Genomic DNA, 24,776 nt, shown 5'->3' with positions numbered 1-24,776 from the left:
TTCCTAAAGGATCACAATCCGTAGGATGTGATCATTTAGAATACTAGTAGAATGAAAATGAATTCCAATGATCAACATGAAACGTCAATGTAGAAGGGCGGCATTCTTGCTGCAGATCCATAGCTACTTCTCTAGGACAACCTATGTGCTGGAGACCAACCTGCTCAACCATCAGACCTGAACTTGAAGATTATATGGAGCCCAAAAGATCAGAAACTGAAGAGATGGAGGAAGAATCAGCATCTTCGAGGGATGCGCTAGAGTTACCTGCAAAGGGAGGGGAAACAATGGTCTCATGGGCGTAATTGAGGGTCCTAGAATCATCTCTGCCCTCTCCAAATGAATCCTTTGGAGAACTCTCAATAGTAGAGATATCATATGAAATACATATAGAAGGTGCCATCGTCTGAGCAGGGGTAGAGCATCCATCCCTAAGATAGGGCACAAGTGACTGCCGAGCAAAAAACAGGAAGAAGCTCATCCTCAGGGAAGAACAAAGATCTCTCATAGGAGTTCACCATCTTGCATAGGTCTGACGAAATATCTTTCCGCTAAAAAAACTGAACTCTTCAGAGAAAATGCCTGCTGAGGCCGTCTGCATGCATATTTCCCCTCCCCATAATATAGGCTGATTTCAGAGAAAGGAGAAGAGACTTCACACACTAAATGTCACATGGGCCAGGAAATCTAAAGAGGTTATCTTTGTCCCCCTGTGAATGATATAATTGCCTCTTATTTACCCCACACATTTTGGCACTGATTCTGCTGATTTTCTTTACCTGAAGTGCCCTGGGCCATGCTGACGGAGTCCCAGTGCTTGTGCTCTGAACCCTCAAATGTTTGTATAATTGGCGTCGCCTGATTAGCATATTTAGCTTACCTGGAACTCCCTAGTATACGGTTCACAGTGTACCCAGGGCCTCTTTGTTAAATGTTACCAGTGAATTGCTGCACTTATTGTGACACCACTCCAGTGACGTGTGAAACCATGGCTCTCTGTGTGCCACTGTAGCCTAGTCTAGGAGCTTTTAAACTGCCAACTTGACATGTTAAAATAACCCTTTTTTGCCTAGTCCTAACTTTCCTTTTTAATATTTGCAAGTCAACTCCTTAGGTAGGCCTTAGAAACTTTTTATTTTTTTGCAGAGTTATATAACGCGATCTCGACCCAAAGGTATTGGTGTGCTTTAGATGAGCACCAGTTACGTTACACAAGGATACATTCATTATTTGGTAGGCGCGGGGAGATTAAGTGATTTGCCCAGAATCACAGGATGTTGAGCTGACGCCGAGGCTGCAGCTGGGTTCCACAGCTCCAAAGTTGGCAGCTCTAGCCATAAGGCTACATCCCCTCCCCAAAAGCAGAAGCAGAAGATTAAAAAGAAGGACAATCACTGTTTTATGCTTTATGCTTACTGAGAGTTAAAACTCACCAACTACGTCTTCACTGAAGTGAGGCTGGCAGTCCCTCTGGCTAACATGGAGTTTCACTATCCAACTGCCAAGTGCTAACTAAGTGCTAACTACCATTTGGGACCACCAAATACAGTGTTCCAAGGTATCAAATTAATTGCTACATTAAACATGACATAGTGCTGACTTTTAATGTGAGTGACTTGAGAATGTCACCACTTTCTGGCCTTAAAGTTCTAGAAGTGATTTCTGCTAAACTGCAGCAGTTGCTACCTGAGAGAGCCTCCTGCCAGGCGGTGTGAAGTGCTCCTGGGAATGGAGAAAAAATAGACTGAATGTAGGAGGAGGTGTGACTTCCTCCTAACAGGATGGCTAGAGGTCTGTGGCCACAGATGGCCCAGCCGCAAAGGGGAACTCTGCTCTGATAAGCAAATGAGAGCCACAACGTAGATGTCCACTCCATTTGTCGAGCTAGACAGGATGACATTTCCGTCCAGAGAGGGGAAATCTGTTGCACAACCTCATGGCTGTGCCCATAGCTCGAAACAATGAAAAAAAAGCTCTGACATCATGGATTTGAGCAGAGAGATACACTATGGGACTGGATATTGCAAATCCCCCGGGAAATGATGCAAGACTGGGTGGTAGCCCGTGAGAAATGTTTACCCATTGGTTAGGGAGCCCTCCTCACTCACTACCTTAAAAGTGGCATAAAAGTGGCACCCCTGGGTACCAGCCTCAGAACCCTATTGGACTTAAATAACAGAAGAAGGACCACACCTGATGAACTTGTGGACCTCAGAAAGACAGGCTGCACGAAGAAACACTCTGCCTGCTGAAATGATACAGGATTTCAGAAAGAGAAGGGCTGATTCTGCTGTTGACTTCGTGGAGAGAGAGAGAGAGACACCCCAAGGGATGGAAGTGCTCCCCACTCATTCCCACTCGTCCACCAGTAAGTGGACTCCAAGAACGATTAGGCTAACCTCTCATTAAATTTCAGGAATACAACACTAAAGAACCCCTGCATCTGCAAGTGCCTGGCTGGCCAATAACAACTGGATGTGCCCTGGGCCCTGCTAGTGCACTCCCGGAGGTAGAGGCCACGCCCCACAAGGACTTGAGTGATTAAATAATGTCACCTGACTCCCTCCAATTTGAAGAATTCTTAGCTTCTTCCCAAGTCCCATGAAAGGTTCATGAGCAGGGACCCAACCCATCTGTCAGGCACCCAGAAGATCCCAGGTCTTTGGTTGGTGCTAGAGTTTACTTTCTACCACAGGAACAACTGCTGCATGTGAGTCTTGAACTCAAAGATAACAGTTGTTGATAAAAAAAAAGACAAGAGGTTCATACACTACTGCTAGCCAGCACACCGTCATCGTTGAAGACTTTTTAGGCCACCGACTTCATATTGTACAAGCTGAAAAATAGCCCCAAACTCCCCCGATAAACCTAAGCTATTACCGGACCGGTGAACCGCACCCGTCCGCTGATGTCAAGCCCAACACCAGATACCAGCTGCAGAGTTTTCCAACCACGAGCCTGTCTGCAAGAAACAGAACCATAAAATGTTTCTAAGTGCAAAGGGAAAAGTTTGACCAGGGCCCACCTGGCCACTGCATTGGACCAGCGATTCATTGCAGTGAGACTGAAACTTCGAGTTTGGTCTGGACCCTCACATTGGAGACACATAGACTACAATTGATAAGCAGTGATTTATGGAACATTTTCACTGAATTGCATTGATTTTTTTAAATCTTTGAAAAAATCATAACTCTGGCTCCCTACATCAGATTTTTGTTGTTTTGGTGTCTATTTAAATATAGAAATATATACTATTTTTATAAATTGGAGTGGTCATTTTTTGTGTCGTGTTTGTTACTTATTTACCAATAACTGTGTTATACTTCTGTCTTTTGGTTTAACCCCTTGAGTGCCCATGATGAGATGGTCTCGTCATGGGCCGCGGTTGCGCTGTGCCCATGACGAGACTATCTCGTCATGAGCCCCGCCCGCTAATGAAACGCCCGGCACAGGGCGTGGAAAGGGCGGGGCACTCAAGGGGTTAAGCCTGACTTCTCTGTGCCGCAGTTACCCTAGACTGAGCTAAGGTTTAAATTAATGTAACCTAACTGGACCTGATGTCAGAACAATTGCATCATTTTCTGGTGAGGTCTCATAACCTTCCAACCAATAATCCACATTCTCACATAAAGGCCTTGGCAACCCGATTGTAAGTCCTTGCTGTCAGATGCCACACATTTTCCTGGAAAGAAAAGGACCTGAGAGATTTAATAATATCACTTACCTCCCCACAATTTGAGGAATTCTTAGCTTCTGTCGAAGTCCAATGATCATCATTTGAAAGATCCCTAAGAATAGCAGCCTCAGACTATCAGTCAGGGAACCGTTGTCAATGCCAATGGGGACCGCAGAAGAGGAGAGCCCCCATTCAACCAATTGTACTTGGTTCAGCTAGGCACCTTGTGTTTCAAGTATGTAATACCACCTCAGAAACTCACTTACCATGACACAGCAGTATTCAGTGCTTAGACAAAACACATTGCCATCTACCGCCCACACTATGCAAGACCCGGCCCAAGGTATGTCACTACATTTATATTCTATGATATTAATCGCAAATGGCATTTAAAGTTTGTACAGTTTTGTTTCTACGCACAGAATGTTTGCTTGCATCCTAAGGACGGAGGTCATTTTGAACGCGTCTGTTCTGACTGACTATCCTAGAAGAGTCCTCATGAGAAGTATTTGTGGTCACCCTTCTTCCAAAAGGGAGACGTTTCTGTGAAGAGACACATAAAACACCAAATGGGACTAGTGGGCTTGAGGGTGCTTTTCTTCGACGCTTGGATGTTGTCAGCCTTGTTTGCTTGCTTTGCTCAGGATATCACTGAAGAGATTAGTTCATTCTGGAATTGCTTGTGGGCGTGATCTGCATCAAGACTTCTAACATTGAAACTAATACAGACTTGGGTTCAGAGCTGATAGTTCTTCTTTCTCTCTGTCAAGAATTCCTGTCATACAAGGGAAACACGCCCTTATGTAAACAGGAGAGCTGTTACATAACTCAAAGGGGGAACCAACCTTTACAACGCAACTTTTACAACGCACTACCATTACAACGCATTTTTTACAACGCATAATCCATTACAACGCTTGACATTACAACGCATGACACTACAACGCATTTTTAAAAACTACCTTTACAACGCATTCCATTACAACGCATACTACCATTACAACGCATACCATTACAACGCATAATATTACACTATACTATCCAACACTTACCCTACTGATGCACCCCCTGGAGTTAGAATAGTAATTTTTACCCCTATACTATCCAACACTTACCCTACTGATGCACCCCCTGGAGTTAGAATAGTAATTTTTACCCCTATACTATCCAACACTTACCCTACTGATGCACCCCCTGGAGTTAGAATAGTAATTTTTACCCCTATACTATCCAACACTTACCCTACTGATGCACCTCCTGGAGTTAGAATAGTAATTTTTACCCCTATACTATCCAACACTTACCCTACTGTTGCACCCCCTGGAGTTAGAATAGTAATTTTTACCCCTATACTATCCAACACTTACCCTACTGTTGCACCCCCTGGAGTTAGAATAGTAATTTTTACCCCTACACTATCCAACACTTACCCTACTGTTGCACCCCCTGGAGTTAGAATAGTAATTTTTACCCCTACACTATCCAACACTTACCCTACTGTTGCACCCCCTGGAGTTAGAATAGTAATTTTTACCCCTATACTATCCAACACTTACCCTACTGTTGCACCCCCTGGAGTTAGAATAGTAATTTTTACCCCTATACTATCCAACACTTACCCTACTGTTGCACCCCCTGGAGTTAGAATAGTAATTTTTACCCCTATACTATCTAATACTTACCTTAAATGTAATTTAATATTATGCGTTGTAATGGTATGCGTTGTAAAGGTAGTATGCGTTGTAATGGTAATGCGTTGTAAAGGTATTTTTTAAAAATGCGTTGTAGTGTCATGCGTTGTAATGTCATGCGTTGTAATGGATTATGCGTTGTAAAAAATGCATTGTAAGTGCATGCGTTGTAAAAGTGTGCGTTGTAACGTCATACATCCCTCAAGGGAAACACGCCCTTATGTAAACAGGAGAGCTGTTACATAACTCAAGGGAAACACGCCCTTATGTAAACAGGAGAGCTGTTACATAACTCAAGGGAAACACGCCCTTATGTAAACAGGAGAGCTGTTACATAACTCAAGGAAAACACGCCCTATAAAGGGAGGAACCGGGAGGTACAAGGCTGTCGGATATTGTGTTTACACCGACGTACCTGCTTCGTGAAGAGCAGTGTTCCGGAGTGGTGCTCCAGTAAGGCAAGAACGGAGGTAGGTCGAGTCGTTACTCCCTGGGCCGTGTCTTGCCCCATCGTCACCTGTGAAGGACCCGGAAGCTCTACCGGTCAACCATTGAGCTTCGCTTTTTGACTCGGCTGAGTCCAAGCGCAGTGGCGCTTTTGCTGGTTGGAGTCGTAACTCCCAGCCCGACCAGAGACACAGGGACTGCCAGCTGTAACGCACACCAGGAGGTGTTTGCCGCGTTACAGACTCGGAAGTCCACAGGATCGATCGAGCGGCTGCTCTCGGTTCAGTCTTCTTGCTTGTGATTGGGGTATCGGTGACACATCACCAGGAGGTGACTCCGCGTCCCGGTGCAGTCTGAGGAAGAGGTTGAGCGGCTGCTCCCTTCAGGTAGAGACCCCGGCTGGGTGTTTCCCTGACTCCTCGATTCTCCCCAACACTCTTCGTGCCCCTCACAGCCTACCGATTGGCATTGTCGGCCATTTCATTTCTGCCCTCTGTTGGCATACGCCGGGATCGGCGTATATGCAGAGGACGGTTAGGACCATCCGTGCTGTGGGCTGGTAACGTACTTAGCCTGGAGGATTCCAGTGACTATAACTTTTGTTTGTTCTTTGTATTTTATTTGCCTTCATTAAAAGAACTAACCCTTCACAAGTGGTTGCGTCCTCATTGTCGTGTCTGTTAAACGATCCTGAGACGTTCAGGGCGTTACACTCTCATTTCCTTCCAGCTTATTTCCCAGTTCGGCTAGTGAATGGCTTGGACAGATGCGCAGGGCGTGTGGAAGTCTATTACAGCTCCTCCTGGGGCACGGTGTGCGATGACAACTGGGACCTCAATGATGCTCATGTTGTGTGCAGAGAAATTGGCTGCGGATCAGCAGTGTCCGCTCCAGGGAATGCCCTCTATGGACAGGGCTACGGTCCCATCCACCTGGATGACGTGAACTGCAGAGGGTATGAGTATGCACTGTGGACGTGCCCTCACAGAGGGATGGGCGTGCATAACTGCGGTCACCAAGAGGATGCCAGCGTCATCTGCTCAATGAGTGAGTGCTCAATCATTAATGAAGCTCATTACTGACAGTCTGACAGTATTCTGTGACATTTATTACAGTAAGACATGTAGATTTTCTTGATTATGCTATGAGAATTCACATTTCAATAGTGGTTATTGAAAAGGAAGAATATCATGTTTTTTAGAAAAGTCGTTAATTCATTTTGCGCTTATCTAAGGTGCTCAGAAGACGACTTTTGTTTATCGCTCATTCAACGGAAGAGTGCTGTCGTGACCATGCTTGGACAGTGTTCCCATAACGATGCTGGGTCATGGGCAGTATTGCCTCAGAGAGAAGACAGGATGTATCATTGTGCTATCAGTAGGATGGCCTCAAAGAGAAGAGAAGCTTCTGGTTTGGCTAACAGTGAAGCTAGGTTGCACCACCACACATCACAACTACGACATTACTGTTCACTGAAAGTACTGCCTATTACATAAGAGAAACTATTAATGTCAGTAAAATCCTCACTTACTGCAGGTGGTAAGATTACTACCTCGGGTAAATGCATCACTGCTGTCGGCATTTGCATGCAATGCTCAAGACAACAACATTCTGCCAAGAACTGATGGGTTTATTTCCCAAACTAACATTAGTACTAAAATGGTTAAACCCATAATCATCATCTAGATTTAGGTTTGTGCGGTCAGTAAACACATAGGCAACAATTCTCATCTGTTTCTCCAGTGCTGGTTTAAGCCTGCCTTCTGGGGAGACTGAAATGCAATCTTTGGTAGATCAGTAAATTGTACCCCAGCTGTATTTTCATGGGCATGTGTATTTCGCTGCTTGCAGTAAGACATTAGTTCATTACTATCAGACACTACTCTCATTGGGGCATTTCCGCACAGCAGTAATTTGAGTTTGAGTGTTTTTTGTCTGAGAGGCTAAGGATTTCCATTACCAGAGGTTGTATGACTGGAGGGTGATCACAATAGTGAGGGTATGTATATACACTGGTGACTTTATATGACATGAGGTTATTTGATAGTATGGTTTTCTTATGGCCAATTTCTGAGTGATGGAGTCTATTTTCGACAGCAGACGAGGGTACAGAGAGATATTTATTTTATTTATTTATAAAGTTTTATATAGCGCGAATGTGACCCACGAGAGTATCAGAGCTCTTTACAGTATACAGTATAAAAACGTAAATGGATGAGGTGGTAAACAAGCATTCGAATGTGTCATGTAGAGTAAGAGACTGCTGCTGATTGATTCCTTCAGGGGTATGGAGAATGCAGTTCACACACCTATGAGTGTTATACTCGCTGAATGAGCAGTTACTGCTACATATGAATCTTAAAATTGGAAGCGTTATAAACTATGGGTTTATTCTTTTGAAATCTGTGGGGGACTTTAGTAAGAGATGAAGAATGCACAAAGGAGTTTGGTGGAAACATTCATAGGTTGCTTCTGTTTTTCTTCTCTAGAAAAAGAAATGGTCCTGGGTGGCAACTGGTTGGGCTGTATTTCAATCATTTTTTTTGCCCACTGTGCTGCTCCAATAGCGACAGTCCAGCCAAAACCGCCAGGCAACGTCCCCTCAGAACACTAACACAAGTATACTGAGACAGGTTTCTGCCTTATTGGGACTCATCAGTAAGGTTTAGCTTGGATCCTTTAGTTCAGAGGTCATATGGACGGCATCTGTATTCCCATCCCGAGGAGACCAGGAAGGCAGCTAGGCCTGGACAATTCCTATTGGAGCAGATCCATGGCTAGTCTACAGTAGCAAACCGCAACACCCCATCCTAGTGCAGTGTCTTTTGCTACACAGGTACTTCTGCATTATAGGGCTTAGCATGTTTTACTCCTTGTAGTGTCTTTTTACCATTTCTCATTAAAGATGAATTTAACGAAATGCAATTTTAAGATGATTTGGAGGTCTTTTGAGAAATGAGGTACAGGGATTCTGGGTAGATGGGTCTCTAGGTGGGCCTCGTAAAAGGCTATCAGGCTGAATGTAAATGTGTTGTGAATTTTATGTTATGTCATACCATATCTTGTCGTCATGTTATGTCCTGTCATACAGTGGCGAATTCTTCAAAGCCTCCACACATATGCAGTAGGTGATAGACATAGGTCAAAGGACAAAAACTTCAGAGCAGATTCTCAAGAGAAAGGGAGAGAGAAAACTAAGAACTGGGGGTGCTTGTTTGAGAAAACCAATGACCTGAATAGATAAAAGCCCTAAACATCTACTACCAGGAAGTAATTGAGAATCGTTCCTACTGAAGAAACATAGCGCTGTGGGGAATGTTTTGTCCCCTTTTCCCTTTGCTTTCAACAGACCTCTGGTTTGGTGATTAATCAATAAAGTACAAGTGTGTTGTCTAAAGGCCTCAGCTTTTGTTCCCTACATAGCCTAAGTGTTGTCACTTTGGAACTAGGGTAATGGTAGCACTGTTGAAAAGTTAAGTATTTGAATTCCGTGCAGTTTTTTTATACATGTAATCGATGGCAAGTCATTAAAGCATGACACACTGACTTTATATTGCTAACTGTGCTTGCAGACTTTTCTTCCTCCCTGAATCTAGTGTATTTGGATTCTACTTGATTTATTAGATCAGAGGTATGCGGAGTGAGGTTCCCCACTACCCCCGTTTGAAGCTCAAAACCATATCAAGGCAGCCGTAAGACACACAATTTGAAGACAATTTACATGCCGACCAAGACCGCCAAGGCACAACTCCAGTGCATTCTACTCAACACACGATCGGTCAGCAAACACGCCAGCGAGATCTGGGACACAATCTCACCCCTCACCCCAGACATCACCTTCCTCACAGAGACCTGACTGAACCCTGCTTCCGTGCCAAACATCTCCATTGTCACACCTAAAGGCTACAAGATAACACACAAGGACTGAATACATAACAACTGTAATGGAATCGCCGTTATGTAACATCTGCTGCACAACCTCCTCAGACGACTTAACCCTGATAATGGAGGATCTCAAGACGACTGGGATTAAGCTCCAGCATCTGCAACGCCATCCATGACCTCATCGCCCCTATATCCATCAACTCCGAGCACTACATCTTCCTAGAGGATCTTAAATTCCACCTCGACCACCCCAAAAACACCAACACAACCGACCTTCAGGAAAGCATGAGCAACATCAGCCTCAAACAACTTGTCACCGTACCCACCCACATCCCAGGACACACGCTAGATCTGATTTATACGTCCAGCTACAGAGTCAACTACAACCACGTCTCACAGCTCACCTGGACCTCGCCCCTATAGTGTCCACTTCAGGATGTACCAATGCTGGCACCACACACTCCAGCTCTGTGTGCAGAAACTAGAAAAAGATATCAGAAGAACAGTGGTAAAATTCCCTCAACTCCCAACTACCAGGCACAACATCCGACTCAGAACAGGGTGCGAAAAACTTTTCACCTTGTGTCACAAAATGTCCCAACATTTTCGATCTGCTAAGCCAGCCAAACCCAAAGTATCAGCTGGAAGAGCCAGTTGGTTCACCGTGGAGCTGAAATCTATAATACATCCCTGCTTGCAACTAGAAAGGAAGTGACACACTAGGAAAAAGACAGGAAACCATACCTCCTTCAAAACAGCACTCAACCAGTACCATTGCCTCCTGAAAGATACAAAGAAGAATGGTGTATCAGACCACATACAAGCCAGCAAACACCACAGCAAAGATCTCTTAACCATTGTGAAGGAGTTCTCCAACCCAGAGGCCACTGGAAATGACATCACCCACTCAAAAGAACTGTGTGACACCCTGGCAGGCTTCTTCAATGACAAGTTATCAGCCATCTACGAGAACTTCAAACCCCAACCTGCTCCACTGACAGCATCAGCCCGCTCACATCATGAGCACCAAATACTATTTATTTATTTATATATTTATATAGCTCACTAATACCCGAAGGCGTCTAGGCGCTAACATCCAAACCTCCTACCAACCAAGAGACAAAACTGAACACTGATATGCATAGGCCTAGAAAAGCTAGGTCTTCAGACCCTTCCTAAACTATCTCAAGTCCGGTACATTTTTCTGTGAAAGTGGCAATTGATTCCAAAATCTGGAGGTTATGTGAAAAAAGCTTTTACCACCCCAGTGTGACAAACGCACCTTGGGAACCTCCACCAGCCGATGGAAGGAAGACAGCAGCATTCTAGAGAGACAGTACCAATGAAAAGTGGTCAATCAGATATAAAGGACCCTGATTGTGCAGCGCTCTGAAAGCGATGCAGAGAGCCTTAAATGTAATTCTTTTTTCCACTGGAAGCCAGTGAAGTGAGTTTATCTCCCCCTTTACAGAAGCGTATTTAGGGAGTTTGAATAACAGGCGGGCGGCTGAGAGCTGCAGGACTTGCATCTTAAAAATGAGGGCTTTATTGATTTCAATCAGAAGACTGTTACTGTAGTCCAGCTTAGATAAAACTAACAACGAGTACTGTTTTCTGCAGGTCAGAAGGTATGAATTGGGACATTCTCACAACTCAAGCCACAGTCTCCATCATGGACTCTGTACACTTGGGAGCACTCACTGACCAATGTCCCAACCACATCTTTAATCTCGGTAGTAAGACGATTGGTGACATGCTCAAGATAATCCTGAGTGCCTCCATCACCAAGGCCTCCTTCCCTGAAGACTGGAAACATGCCGGAGTGAGGCCCCTCCTGAGGAAACCATACGCAGACCCAGCTGAACTAAAAAACTACCTGCCTTCTCCCTGCTTCCCTTTCTGCCAAAGTTTCTCAAAAAGGCTATCAACCAGCATCTCACTGAACACCTTGAAAAGATCAACCTCCTAGACCCCTCTCAATCCGGATTACGAGCCAACCACTGCACTGAGATCGCAGCCACTGACAAATTCAGGGACCTCCTGGACCATGGCGAAAAAGCAGCCCTCAGCCTCCTTTAACACTGTCACACACCACATCTTGATCAACAGATTCCACCAAATCGCAGTCTAGGGAGACGCCCTCAAATGGATCACCACATACCTCACTGGAAGAATCCAGAGAGTCCGCCTCCCACCGTTCACCTTGGCACCAAAGCAGATCATCTACGGCGTTCCACAAGGATCGTCCCTCGGCCCACCCTCTTCAGCACGTATATGACCACCCTGGCCAACGTCGTCAAATCACATGGACTCAACATCATCTCCTATGCCAATGACACCCAGCTCATCCTCTCAATGTCAGAGACTCCCCCACCACCAGAGTCAACTTCCACAGATGTATGATGAACATCACCGGCTAGATGAAGGGCAACTGTCTTACGCTCAACACAGACAAGACAGAAGTTCTCATCTTTAGGAACACCACCTCACCATGGAATGACACTTTGTGGCCTGCTGAACTCTGGCCTTGCCCTGCCCGACAGACAATGCTCGCAACCTCAGCATCATCTTGAACAGCAAGTTATCTATGAAGAAATAGGTGAACGCTGCCTCATGCACCTACTTCCACACTATACACTCGCTCAGTTAAATTTTCAGTTGACTCCCAAGCAAAACTGTAAGGACTATCACTCAGGCCTTCGTCACCAGCATGCTGGACTATGGCAAAACTCTCTATGTAGGAATCACTGCATACCTCCTCAAGGGACTACACAAAATACAAAACTCTGCAGCAAGGCTCATCCTCGACCTCCTCTGATGGACTCACATCACTTTGCACCTCAAGACGCTACACTGGCTCCCGATCCAGAAAAGAGGCCAGTTCAAGATGTTGACCCACATGCATCAAAAGCTCAGCACAATGAAAGACCAGCATGCAACAACATTAAATGACCTTCCACCAATCAAACAGACACCTGTGATCTGCCTTCCTCTTCCTCGCAAACACCCCCGGATACACCGAGCCAACAGGTGGCCAAAGCCTGGAATGACCTTCCCCTTCACCATAGGACTACTTATTTGCACCAGGAATTCAGAAAAGGACTGAAGACCTGTCTGTTCAAATGACCAGAGCACCGCAAAACAGCTAACAACTGCAGCGCCTTAGGACCATCACGGATGATTTGTCACACTTTATAAATCGTGATTGATTGATTGAGAAGGAGCGTGGATATTCTACAATATGTTGTGTAACAGATATGCTGGTACTTACGGTCTAAATGACCATTTAAATACCAGACAATATAAACTGATTTTTTGCATTAAATTATTTCACTACTAACTTGCAGGTTACAGTATGGTGCATATGGCATGCTGGCATAGATACTAAACTGCAGAACAAGGGTAACAAGTGCATATAAAAACAACAAGTAGAGATGTGTGCATTTGAAAATATATGTGTATATATGTGATGAAAGCTGCAGCATAGGAGAACAACAGTATCCCTTGGCAGGACTCCAAGCCAGGATTTTCCTTCAACCACAGTTGTGCTCTATTCTAGTAGATGCAGATTAGTGAAGTACCTTTCTGCAATCTCTGTGATGGTGTCTGGAGACACAGGGAGCTGAGTAACAGACGATGACCAGATAGCCTATGTCAACTATGGCATGGTGCCCCTTAATCTACATGGGGTATGAAAGGGGCTGTGTGTGCTCCTGGAGGGTATGTATGGTGCTCTAAGGAGCAGTGCAGGAACCGAAGAAGTGAGGATACCTATTAGTGTACACAGAAGGGGGTTGAGGTTAGGCTGAGGTGTTTTGAGGTTAATTGAGAGTCAGCAGATATATTCTGAGGGCCTATTGAGGATCTCTTCAAGACAGAATGAGTTCCCTAGGAGCCTGTAGAGTAAGGTTACAGGGACTCAGGTGTCCAGAAGTTCTGACAATATTTGAGGGTTCAGAGAATCACTCAGGGACAGGAAAGCAACTCTTTTAGTCCTCAGATGGCTGTAATTATTGGAATGCTAGACTGAGGTCTGGTTGAGGCAATCTATGGGAAGGAAGAGGCTCAGTAGAGCTGAATACTCTCAAATTGTGTCTAAAAGATGTAATCCCAGCTCTGCAATTCCGAGTGTCGATTGTAGGTCTCTAACCACAGTCTGAGGGTCATAGGAGGGTGTCCTAGGACTCACATGCTGTACCTAAGGGTGGCTGCAGACTAATTTCTGGTTAGTTATAGTCTCCCTCTGGATCTCATAAGCTTGTCCGAAGCTCTTTAAGGGTGCCACTAGTCCTCCTATGTTTTAAAAGCATATAAGGACCATCTTTAAACTTTTGGAGGGTGGCTTATATTTCCCTTTAACAAGATCCATGCCTGCCAAAATCACTGATTTGACACATCCCAATTTTGCATGTGTGGGACTACAAAGGAGCACCCTTCACTTTCCCCATGACTTCTGAGTGGAGGCGCTCAATACAGTTTACCTGTTTGAAAATGAGGATCTTGAAGGTGTAAGGCAGAAGAATGAAAAGGCAGAAACGGTAGAATGGTGATCAGCACGGTAAAGATTTAGCAGAAATGTACACATGACTGACAAGTGAGACAATGGGATCTGGAAACACAACATTCTCAGAACTAATTCCCGTCCCTGATGTCTGAGACGGGAAGTGATGGACAATGTCCCTATAGGGCTGGAAGATATCACAAATAAACTGCTGGTAATTGCCGCTAAACCTTATTGGAGATAGAAGCTGTTTTATTTCATTTAATGTATTAATAGATGAATAAGAACTGGTCTGAAATCCAATGATCATGTTCATCATGGACTGCTTTTTCCTTTATAATAATTTGATTGAGGCCACCTATAAATGACATTCAGCTGTATTTCTCTGATTATGATTTTGATTTTGCTGCCTTTTCCGATTACAGGTCACTCAGCAACTACAATGCCAACTGCAGGTAATTATGATCCAAATTATCTTATGCTTGTGTGCAGTGTAAATTAGTGAGTGCACTGCTAGTTCACAAAAGAGGAAATATCTATAAAGGGCAATTTAAGATTAACAGAAATGATAACACAATACTTGCATAATAAGCGATGAGACATATGGTGGGAGGAGAATCACAATAGGCCAGGTCAACATACAGCTGTACTGAGAGCATTGCAGTGCAAAGAAAGAAGATTACAGGAGAAAACAAACTGTACCCCAACTACCTTTTTCTGAGTAGCACTAGTGACGAATTGTGGCAGAATAAACTGCATCTAATATGTCACTGGCAGAAGGAGCTTTGTAAAAATACAACTTCATAACAAAATACTCATTAGCTGGCTTCAATACTAGATAAGTGTACTGCGATCTATGAGAATACAAGTGCAGGGTGTCCGGACGAAGGTGTAATAAAACATTAATATAGGTGTGTATCTTTCATTTATGCTTTTTTTTCTTTGAATGTGCTTTTGTCAGAAATGCTATGATAAGAGACAGGAAAGATGTTGAATAGTGCAAATACTTAGGTGGTCCATTTGGGTTTAACTGAATGGGAGCACTGCTGTATATCATCTGTGCTACTGATCGGCAAAACATACTATTTCCTTGCTCTACATGGAGTAAGGGAAAACACTTGACTCAAATTTTTGTCCTGATGGCTCAAGCCAGTGTTCAGACAAAATATTGAGTCGGAAATATCAACTTGCAAAAATATTGACTCAAAAATATTGTGACATGTAAAAATTGTCAGCAAGAATATTGTCAAGAATATCGATTTTAAAGTAAGTAATATCAATTATTAAGATATTGAAGTCATTAAGATCAATTAAAAAAATATTGTTGTTTTTTATTATCGTTTTTTAATTATTGTTATGTATTTTAGTATATATTTAAAATGTATTTGATGCATTTTTTTGTATGCTTATTGTTTATGTTAATTAATGTATTTGTAAAATGTTTAGGAGACGGAGTGTTTTCCGACTGAGCCGGACCCCTACAGTCCGACCGAGCGAGTACGATGCGCAAGTATGCTGTCGAACTCGGTTCGTTCGGTCTCCCATAGAAGTCAATGGGAGCCAGTTGTACGACGCGTACATGCGCTCCCATTGACTGAATGGATACGTCTCGAACAAGTGCGCCCCCTACAGTGGATACGCGTCGGTGCCATCCGCACCATACATGCCTGTGTTGGGGAGACCCATAGGTCTCCCCCTGTGTGCGAGTCGTACGGCTGCGGGTGTCGGGGGTCCGACGCGGACCCCCGAAATCCGACTCCGGGAGCTTTTGCGAGCCGGACACTCTGGCTCGCACAGGCTGTCCGACGCGTGCATCGTACTGGCTCGGTCGTGAAGCGTATCCATTGCACCCTACAGTTAGCTTACGACCGAGACGTATGGAGCGGTTCGGACCCGGAAACGACTCCGTCGGTGAATTTCATGTAGCTCGCATTGTACTGTCTCGCTCGTACATGTCGGCCAGAACACACGCGTACGGCTCGTAGTTTTTCCGGCCGGGTCGCGTTCAGTGCCCTCCCAACCCGGATCAGAATCAGCCCCTTAATGTTAAGTTTTAGTGTAAGTTTGTAGGGGCATATGGTGAGTTTTGAACTAAAATAAAATGATTTAATTCATTTTTTTGGTAAATCATTTTTAAATAGCATTTTTTATATGAAAGTTATTTTTAGATTTAAACTTTAATATTCTGTGTAAATATTTATGATATGAATTTAACATTATAATATGTATTTATTTAAAAAGATGTTTTATGTTACATATATTTGTAGTTTTTTAATATTAATATTTTAGTTTTTTAATGTAGTTTTTTTATTATTTTATTTTTTTGCAGAGGATTTGTTTGTTTCTACTGTAGTACTGGCTGCAGTTGGAATAGTACATTGTTTCCTTCTGCAGTCAATCACTTTCCATACTGTTGCACCGACTGGAGTGGGAATAGTAAATGTTACTCCTACAAAATCCAACACTTTCCCTACTGTTGTATTGACTGGAATAGTGTGAGTAGCAAAAATGTAACTCTCGGCTATCCAACACTTTCCCTAATGTTCCATTTATTAGAGAGGGAATAGTACATTTTACCCCAGTGCTATCCAACACTTTCCCGACTGTTGTATTGACTGAAGTGGGAATAGTAAATTTTACCCCTCCACAAGCCAACGCTTTCCCTACTGTAGTACTGAGTGGAGTGGGAATAGTAAATTTTACCCATCCGACATTCAACGCTTTCTCTACTGTTGCATTGACTGTAGTGGGCGACTTGTACATTTTACACCTCCTGAGTTCGACACTTTGTCTACTATTTATAAGTTCTAGTGGGAATAGTATATGTATTAATTAAAATAAATTGTAGTTTACTTTGTATTGCTTTAATTTATATTAATATATTTTTGGTTTTTAAAATTATAATAGTTATAATTACTAATGGTTACAGTATTTTATTTATTTTTAGTGCATTGTAAATTTTACATTTTGGGGTAGTTTTTTTATTAACAATTACAATGCTTTCTTTTTTAAATATTCTATTTTATTGGATATATGTATATATATTTAGTTTTTGTATTATTACATTAAAAAAGTATTAAAACATAATATAAATTAAACAAATTAATTTAATGATATTTTTTAATTAGATATATGTACTTAGTATGTATAATAATATGTGTTTGTTTTAATTTTTGTAATAATAATCTGTGTTATATTGTTTTTTAAAAAGGATACATATATTTTATTTTGATTATAATTAGTAGTATTATTTAATTTAATTAATGTTTATTATTTACATTTATTTAAAAATCGAAATTTAAGACAACTATATTACTGCAAAAAATATTTTTTTCTCGATATTTATGTAATTTTAATTAGAAGTATAGGGAGTCAATATTTTTAAAATCGATATTTTTTAATCAATATTTTTCTATATAGATATTTTGGCAGTTGACATTTTGTCAGTGAACCGCTCAAGCCCCAGTGGGTCTGCCCAGTCATAGTAGTAATCAAGAGATCAAAGAGGTAGGGAGTCAACCTAAAGATGCGCAATCAAGACTTTGTAGAAGAGGAATAGCCATGGGAATGAAGACCAGGCATGACGCAGAAGTAGAGATGTAGTCAAACCTCTCACTAATGGTAGATGATTTAGAGTGGGTATTAGATTGCATGGCCGATTATCCATAGAGAGCAAAGATACAGACACAAATCAGAGTTTAGCAGTATTTGAGAATGATCTGTAAACATAAATGAGCATCGGAGAAATGGGCAGAGAATTATAATAATTGGATTGAAGACACCTATAATTTACATGTAGCTGTATTTTTCTGATTCTGATTTTGATTTTGCTGCCTTTTCCGATTACAGACCACTCAACAACTACAATGCCAACAACTGGTAATTATGATTCAATTTTCTTATGCTTATGCTTGTGTGCGGTCTAATTTAGTGAATGCACTGCCAGATCACAAAACAGCAAATATCTATGAAGAGCAATTTAAGATGAACAGAAATGATAACACAATGTTTGCGTGATAAGTGATGAGACATATGGTGGGAGGAGAATCACAATAGGCCAGGTCAAACTACAGCTGTACTGAAAGCATTGCACTGCCAAGAAAGAAGATTATTGGAGATAACAAACTGTACCCCAACTACCTTTTTCTGAGTAGCAATAGCGAACAATTGTGGCAGAATAAACTGCCTCTAAGATGTCTCTGGCAGAAGAAGCTTTGAAAAATACAACTTCATAACAAAAGACTCATTGGTTTATTTCCATTCTTGATAACTGTAGTGCGATCTATGAGAATACAAGTACAGGGTGTCCTGACGAAGGCGTAATAAAACATTAACATGTGTATATCTTTCATGTATGCGTTTTCTTTTCTTTGAATGTGCTTTTGCAGGAAATGCTATGATCAGAGACAGGAAAGATGATGAATAATGCAAATAATTAGGATTTTTTTTTAGTTTGACTGAGTGGGAGCACTGCTGCATATCATCTGTGCTACTGCTTGGCAAAACAACGATTCCCTTGCTCTAAATGGAATAAGGGAAGCGCTTGAATTAGACTGATGGATTCTCAGCTGGCTCAGTTGTCGGGAATTTTTGCCCTGAGGGCTCAAGCCCCAGTGGGCCTGCCCAATCATAGTGGTAATCAAAAGATCAAAGAGGTAAGTAGTCGACTTAAAGATGCACAACCATGACTTTGTAGCAGAGGAATAGCCATGGGAAAGAAGACCAGACATGACTCTGAAGCAGATAGGTAGTCAAAGCTCTCAATAATGGTAGATGATTTAGAGTGGGTATAGGGTAGCCTGGTGGAATATCCATAGAGATCAAAGACACAGATATGAGTCAGAGAGCTCAGCAGTATTTGAGAAAGATCGGTAAACATAAATGAGCATTGTAGAAATGGTCAGAGCCTTCAAAAATATCAAACATCAGCGATATAGCCAATGTCTTCAAAAAGGAAACATTGACTAGCGTGAAGAATAGTAAAGAGAAGAAACATGATGAAAGTTCAATAGGGAACTCAAGGTTTTCAAGATGAAGCATTTGAGGGAGTTCTCTAACGACTTAGGGGTCTATTACGATGTCGGGCGGACCTCCGGTCGGCGTTCCAGACTGCCTACTATGATGCAACCGCACATGGTGCGTTCGCATTCTCACATTTTCTAATGGGAATATGTGTTACGGTGAAGCTCCAATAGGGAAATGAGAGGTTGTGTTAATCCCTGCACCCCGTGGTAGGCACCTTAAGGTGCCTGCCACAACGTGCAGGGATTAACAGGGGGCATTATAGGTGTTCCCTCGGCCCTCAACCAGAGGCAGTAAGGGAAACGGGGGCCTGCTAGGGGCCCCAAAAAACGCTTTCCAACAGGGTCTCTGACAGGGTCTCCATGGAAACTCTGCCGGAAACCATAAATCATAATCCGGATGGCGTGAACCGCCGTCCATTTGCATTATGGGCCGGTTTTGACTGGCCGATCAGCTCCTTGAGCCAGTCGGAAGCCAGATGGAATGACCGGCCAGTTTCAATTCCGACCGGCTGTATCATAATCAGCCAGTCGGAATTGAAACCGACGATAATCGTAATGGGCCCCTAGATGTTAGAACACATTAGTGAGATATGGATATTCCCATTAATAGCCGAATGATCATGCTGAGGACTATGCTAGAGAAGAACGCTTTGTCTCCAAACCTATAGTGAGCATGCAAAGAAAAAGAGGGATGGCTGTGAGATTATTTATAACCTTTTTATTCAAAGCATAAATATAATAACTGAAAATGTTTACTTTTCTCTATTTCCTCTCTCTCACTAACAGCCAACACAATGGATGCATTCCCTTCCACTCAAATAATTCCCATACCATGTAAAACATAAATCATTATAGTTCAAACCTGTTTTCTTTATCATGGAGAAAGTGCCTGATTGGTGAATATAAAATGGAAGTCAAATCTAAATATAAATGAAGGAATCAAAAGAGCACATAAATTCAAGAGAAAACAGTAGCTGATCAAGTTGATTTCATACAGTCTTGAAAAGAATTGGAAAGAAAAAATACCTAATAACAAAATGGAGCAGACTTTGGTGAACCTACGTTCACACTCCTCATCTCAAAAAGTGTTCCATGGCCTACTCGCTTCAAACTGTTACTTTCTTCTCTTCAGGGACAAAAACAACTACCAAAGGACTTAGGAGCCGATTACGATAGTGTCAGAAATGGCTCAGACCATTGGTCTGAGCCTTTCTGACCGCATCATAATATGCTGGTCGGATTCTTTTCTGACCGCCTCATTACGATGGAGGCAGTCAGAAAGGAATCTGAACGGTCATTCCGACTGGCTTCCGACAGGCTCGGAGTGCCTCGCCAGTCGGAATGCGGCCAGTTATCCCAAGAACGGCTTGGGATGTGGCACTTTGGCAGCCTTTCCGTGCTGGCCTTTCCGACACAAAAAAGCTGTCAGAACTCAACTTTGGAGACCCCTAGCAGGGCCCCCTTGGGTGCACGGCCTCCGGTTGGAAGTTGAGGGGACTCCTATGGTGCCCCCTGTTAATCCCTGCACCCCGTGGCAGGCCCCTCAAGGTGCCTGCTACATGGTGCAGGGAGCAACAGTGGGGCACCATAGGTGCCCCCTCGGCTCTCAACCGGAGGCAGCAAGGGAAAGGGGCTCTGCTAGGGGCCCCCAAACATGCTTTCCAACAGGGTCTCTGACAGGGTCTCCATCAAAACACTGCAGCAAAACGTGCATCGTAATCCGGATGGCATAAACCACAGTCCATTTGCATTATGGGCTGGTCCTTGAGCCTGTCGGAAGCCAGCCGGAATGACCGGCCGGTTTCAATTCTGACCGGCTGTATCATAATAAGCCAGTCGGAATTGAAACCGACGATGAGTATCAGAAAGCCTCAGACCTGAGGTCGGAGGCTTTCCGACACTCATCGTAATCGGTGCCTGTCACCAGGTGCAGGAATGAACTGCACCTCCCATTTTACAATGGGAACAAGCATTCCGTACAGTTTACGGCAGGAATACAGGCTCCCATTGTTAAGTATAGGAATGCTTTTTCCAAAGATTGTGGGTATGCCCCATGACCTGCACATCTATTGATACCAATGTTCAATTTCTCTCAAACATGTCCTTGAAAAGACAGTATTTTAGGGTGCTCTCGTTTTATCACACTACCCAACAGCCAGGGTATGAATCCACTAGGACTGATATCAGCCTAGAACAATATTTAACCAAAATACACCAAGGCTCACCAAATGATTGTAACAATTTTCCATGATGTGTGGTTCAACCCGTCAAACAACAGATGTCTTTTTGTAGAAATCCACAAAAGATGTTGAATCAGGTCCTTTTACTTGTTTTATTTTATTTCATTAAACATGGAAAACAGCAGCAGCCGACGTACGTTTCGCCCCCCTGGGATTTCTCAAGGCTTTAGTTTAAAAAACTGATTCCATTTCGATGTTTTAAAATCGTGAACTTGTGATTATATACACTCAGTCATAATAAATCCAATAAAGAATAAACAATATCATCCAACTTGCAGTACTGTCAACTTCAGTTTCAAAAGCGTTCATATCATCATGGAATGAAATAGATGATTTTTCTCTTTTCTAAAAATGGGACCTTGATAAGTCCTCTCTTGTTTTCATGGTGATCACAGCATCTTGACACTGGCAGTGAAAGGACCTGATTCAACATCTTTCGGTGATTTCTACAAAAGGACATCTATTGTTTGACGGGTTGAACCACATCGTGGAAAATTGGATAATAGTTGCAATCATTTGGTGAGCCTTGCTGTATTTTAGTTAAGTATAGGAATGCGACGATCAGTGTTCGGTCGCATCTAGTCCGTCGGGACAGCCAACCGGAGGTCGGTCGGTCCCATGACCAAGACGATGTTGGGCAGAGTAAACTTCCCTGACATGGTAATCAGGGCCATAGTGAGGTTAAATAAAGAGACAAGACCAGCCCAGCTAATCACAGGGTCTGCTGTGGCACTATGACTGATCTTTATTCATGACCTATAGCCTCACATCACCTATGAGTGGTTAGCTATCAATGTGCTTTCCTACTGGTGTGTCTTTAGGATACTGTAAGTCTTACATCCACCCTACTACATAGTTATTTGGTTCCATGTTGCTGTTAAGTTAGCTTTTGTTGGTTGATTGTGATGCGCATACAAAGGTGTGGCACACACCCTAAGAACACCCAACTTAAAAAATCCAACTCTATACCCATTAACATATGGATAAATCCAATTCTATTAGCGATATGAACTAAGAAATGGGAATGCGAACTGCGACCGAAATCGGGACTTAGACTAGGAGAAACAGAAGAGCTAGAGACACAGGAAACCACCCAAGGTAAGTATCCAGGAAACACGCAGAGGCTGTGTGCAGAGTGGAAACACAGCCGCATACTCAATAAGAGACAACGGGAAAGTGGCAGTTGCAGTTTTTAAGAAGAAGAACCCTTCTCAGAGGACCCCGAAGAAACTCAGTGGAAGACAGAAGTCTGGAGAGTCACCCCACCCAGGATACCCCAGGAACCAGGATACCTACATCAAGGAAGCCGGGTGCATAGGTGCAACGTGACGTTGGAAACCGCCGTAGACCACAATGGAGGACATCAGTAAAGATGCCGCTGGTGAAGACTGTGCAAGAGTCCAGTGGAATCCAACGGTGGATCCTTGAATCAGACATTAACAGAGAATTGTAACATTTCAGGTGACAAAACATTCTCTAACATCCGCTATACATGCTGCAAAATGTTGCAATACATCTCCTCTCTGCACATTCATGACTAAGATACACAATGTATACAGGACAAAAACTGACATAAAACAACTCAATACAAAACCCTGTAGATATTTAAAAACCTTTGTTTTTCTTAGTCCTCTATTTCTAGGACTCATACTTGCAACATGACCTTCTCCTATAAACTCGTTTTGTGCTCTAATATTCCAAACAATCCTCTGTAACATCTGCTATATCAACTATCATTTCTCTATTCAAATTCCATTGAAAGCCATTGTCCAACTCAGTACATGCATTTGTGGTTTTGACTATTCTCCTAGCTTTCTTGAAATCTGACTCCCTTGCTAAATTGGTAAATTCCCCTGGGAAATCTGTGTCCATAATCACCATATTCTTAATCTTCCCCAAATAGGACATCTGAGGTTTATCTTTGTTTCTATAATTACTTATGTGACCATCCCATTATTCACCATCACCGATCCTATTTGTAATTCTGCCTAACAAATTTTCCCCTGATGAACGTATTAGGTCTTTCTCTCCAGGCATCATTTCCAATTGTATGTTGTACCCAGACAATTTCCCTCAATACTACATGGCCCATCTGAGTTATTGGCATTAGCCAATTACACACACCACAATAAACAGGTTAATCATTTCCACCATCCTTTTAGAATATAAGTATGATGATGCTAAATTACAAATTTATACAAAGTAGCTTTTCTATTTCTTGATCAAATCTTTATAGTATTCTCTGTAATTGTATGCCTTTGTGCCCCACCTCTAACGCTGTAGCAGATGTTCTTTTCATATAATTTAATGGGCAGTGCACATTGAGGTTAATTATTTTACATTGAAGGTGTTTTAGTTATAATCATGGAATCATAGATGCAGGAATCTTTGCTCATTATATAACTGGACTTCTCATTAAAGGCATGCACACTAGCATAGCGCAGAGGGCCCCCTGAACATGACTTTGTTTCTCTGTGTTTGTGATGTGCAATAGTGAGCGGGATGTCATCATACAGAAGTGAAACATATGCTGAGAAAGGATTACAAAGTTCATGCACATTGGATGATTAGGTGTGATAAAGATAATGTGATTGAGGACAGACATGAGAAGCACTATGCTTCAGAATGAAGATTTGCTTTTCAAATATCTATCTCTTCTCATTACTGATCCTCAAACATCAACATCTGTCACAAGTAAATAATATTCACACTCTCTTGATCATGTGGCAATGGGTGGTAGAAATTCACAATAGATCACTGAATTATAGTAAAGGAAGGAGAAGTAGCAAATAATTTCTAGGCCTTTTATGACCTATTGGATATGAGCTTCTGACACATCATGTCTATAGGAATACTTTTGGCCTAATGGTGGTGCCTTCTATCAGCTGTACTTGCATGAACTGCATCAAAGGATGATTTTTTTAAAGGGCTTTGGAATAAAATGGCTTCTTAATACCGGCTCTTACACAGGATCTCACAAACATTGCAGAGAAAAACTGTATGAGGATGGCAAGGTCTGACAGGATGGAGCCTGACACTTTTGTGTCTAAAAATCTGAGGACAAGAGAAACGAAATTTGTTCAACTAATGCATGATGGGTGATTTACCTTCAAGTCATGGAGAAAATATTTATACCTTGGCAAACTACAGAAAAAGTGTGAGACTTCTTAAAGAGAAGAAACCCCTGTGATATTAATAATCAGATTACAGACTAAAGACCTCGGGCCCCATTCTCAAAGGTAAAGTGAGACTAAAGTCTAACTTTGCGACTTTCAATTGCCCTTCGTAAATACTGAAAGTCATAAAGTTCAA

At 42.5% G+C, this 24,776-nt stretch overlaps 1 protein-coding gene across 25 annotated transcripts in view; it reads left to right on the top strand.

The window, feature by feature from the left end:
* The window catches only part of LOC146866844 (scavenger receptor cysteine-rich domain-containing protein DMBT1-like), a 605,183-nt gene that overhangs the window by 517,996 nt on the left and 62,411 nt on the right, over window positions 1–24,776 (top strand). For 14 of the 25 annotated variants that reach the window (XM_085602150.1, XM_085602105.1, XM_085602159.1 and 11 more), the window contains 3 exons: window positions 6,544–6,861; window positions 14,626–14,655; window positions 18,050–18,079. In XM_085602150.1, coding sequence (XP_085458276.1) covers window positions 6,544–6,861; window positions 14,626–14,655; window positions 18,050–18,079 — 378 coding nt within the window. The remainder of the gene's footprint in view (window positions 1–6,543; window positions 6,862–14,625; window positions 14,656–18,049; window positions 18,080–24,776) is intronic. The other 11 variants (XM_085602245.1, XM_085602217.1, XM_085602273.1 and 8 more) reach the window with 1 other exon arrangement.

This window comes from Triturus cristatus, chromosome 1_2 (assembly GCF_964204655.1).
Source record: "Triturus cristatus chromosome 1_2, aTriCri1.1, whole genome shotgun sequence".
NCBI classification, from domain to species: domain Eukaryota; kingdom Metazoa; phylum Chordata; class Amphibia; order Caudata; family Salamandridae; genus Triturus; species Triturus cristatus.
This window is presented reverse-complemented; position numbering and strand designations above follow the sequence as displayed.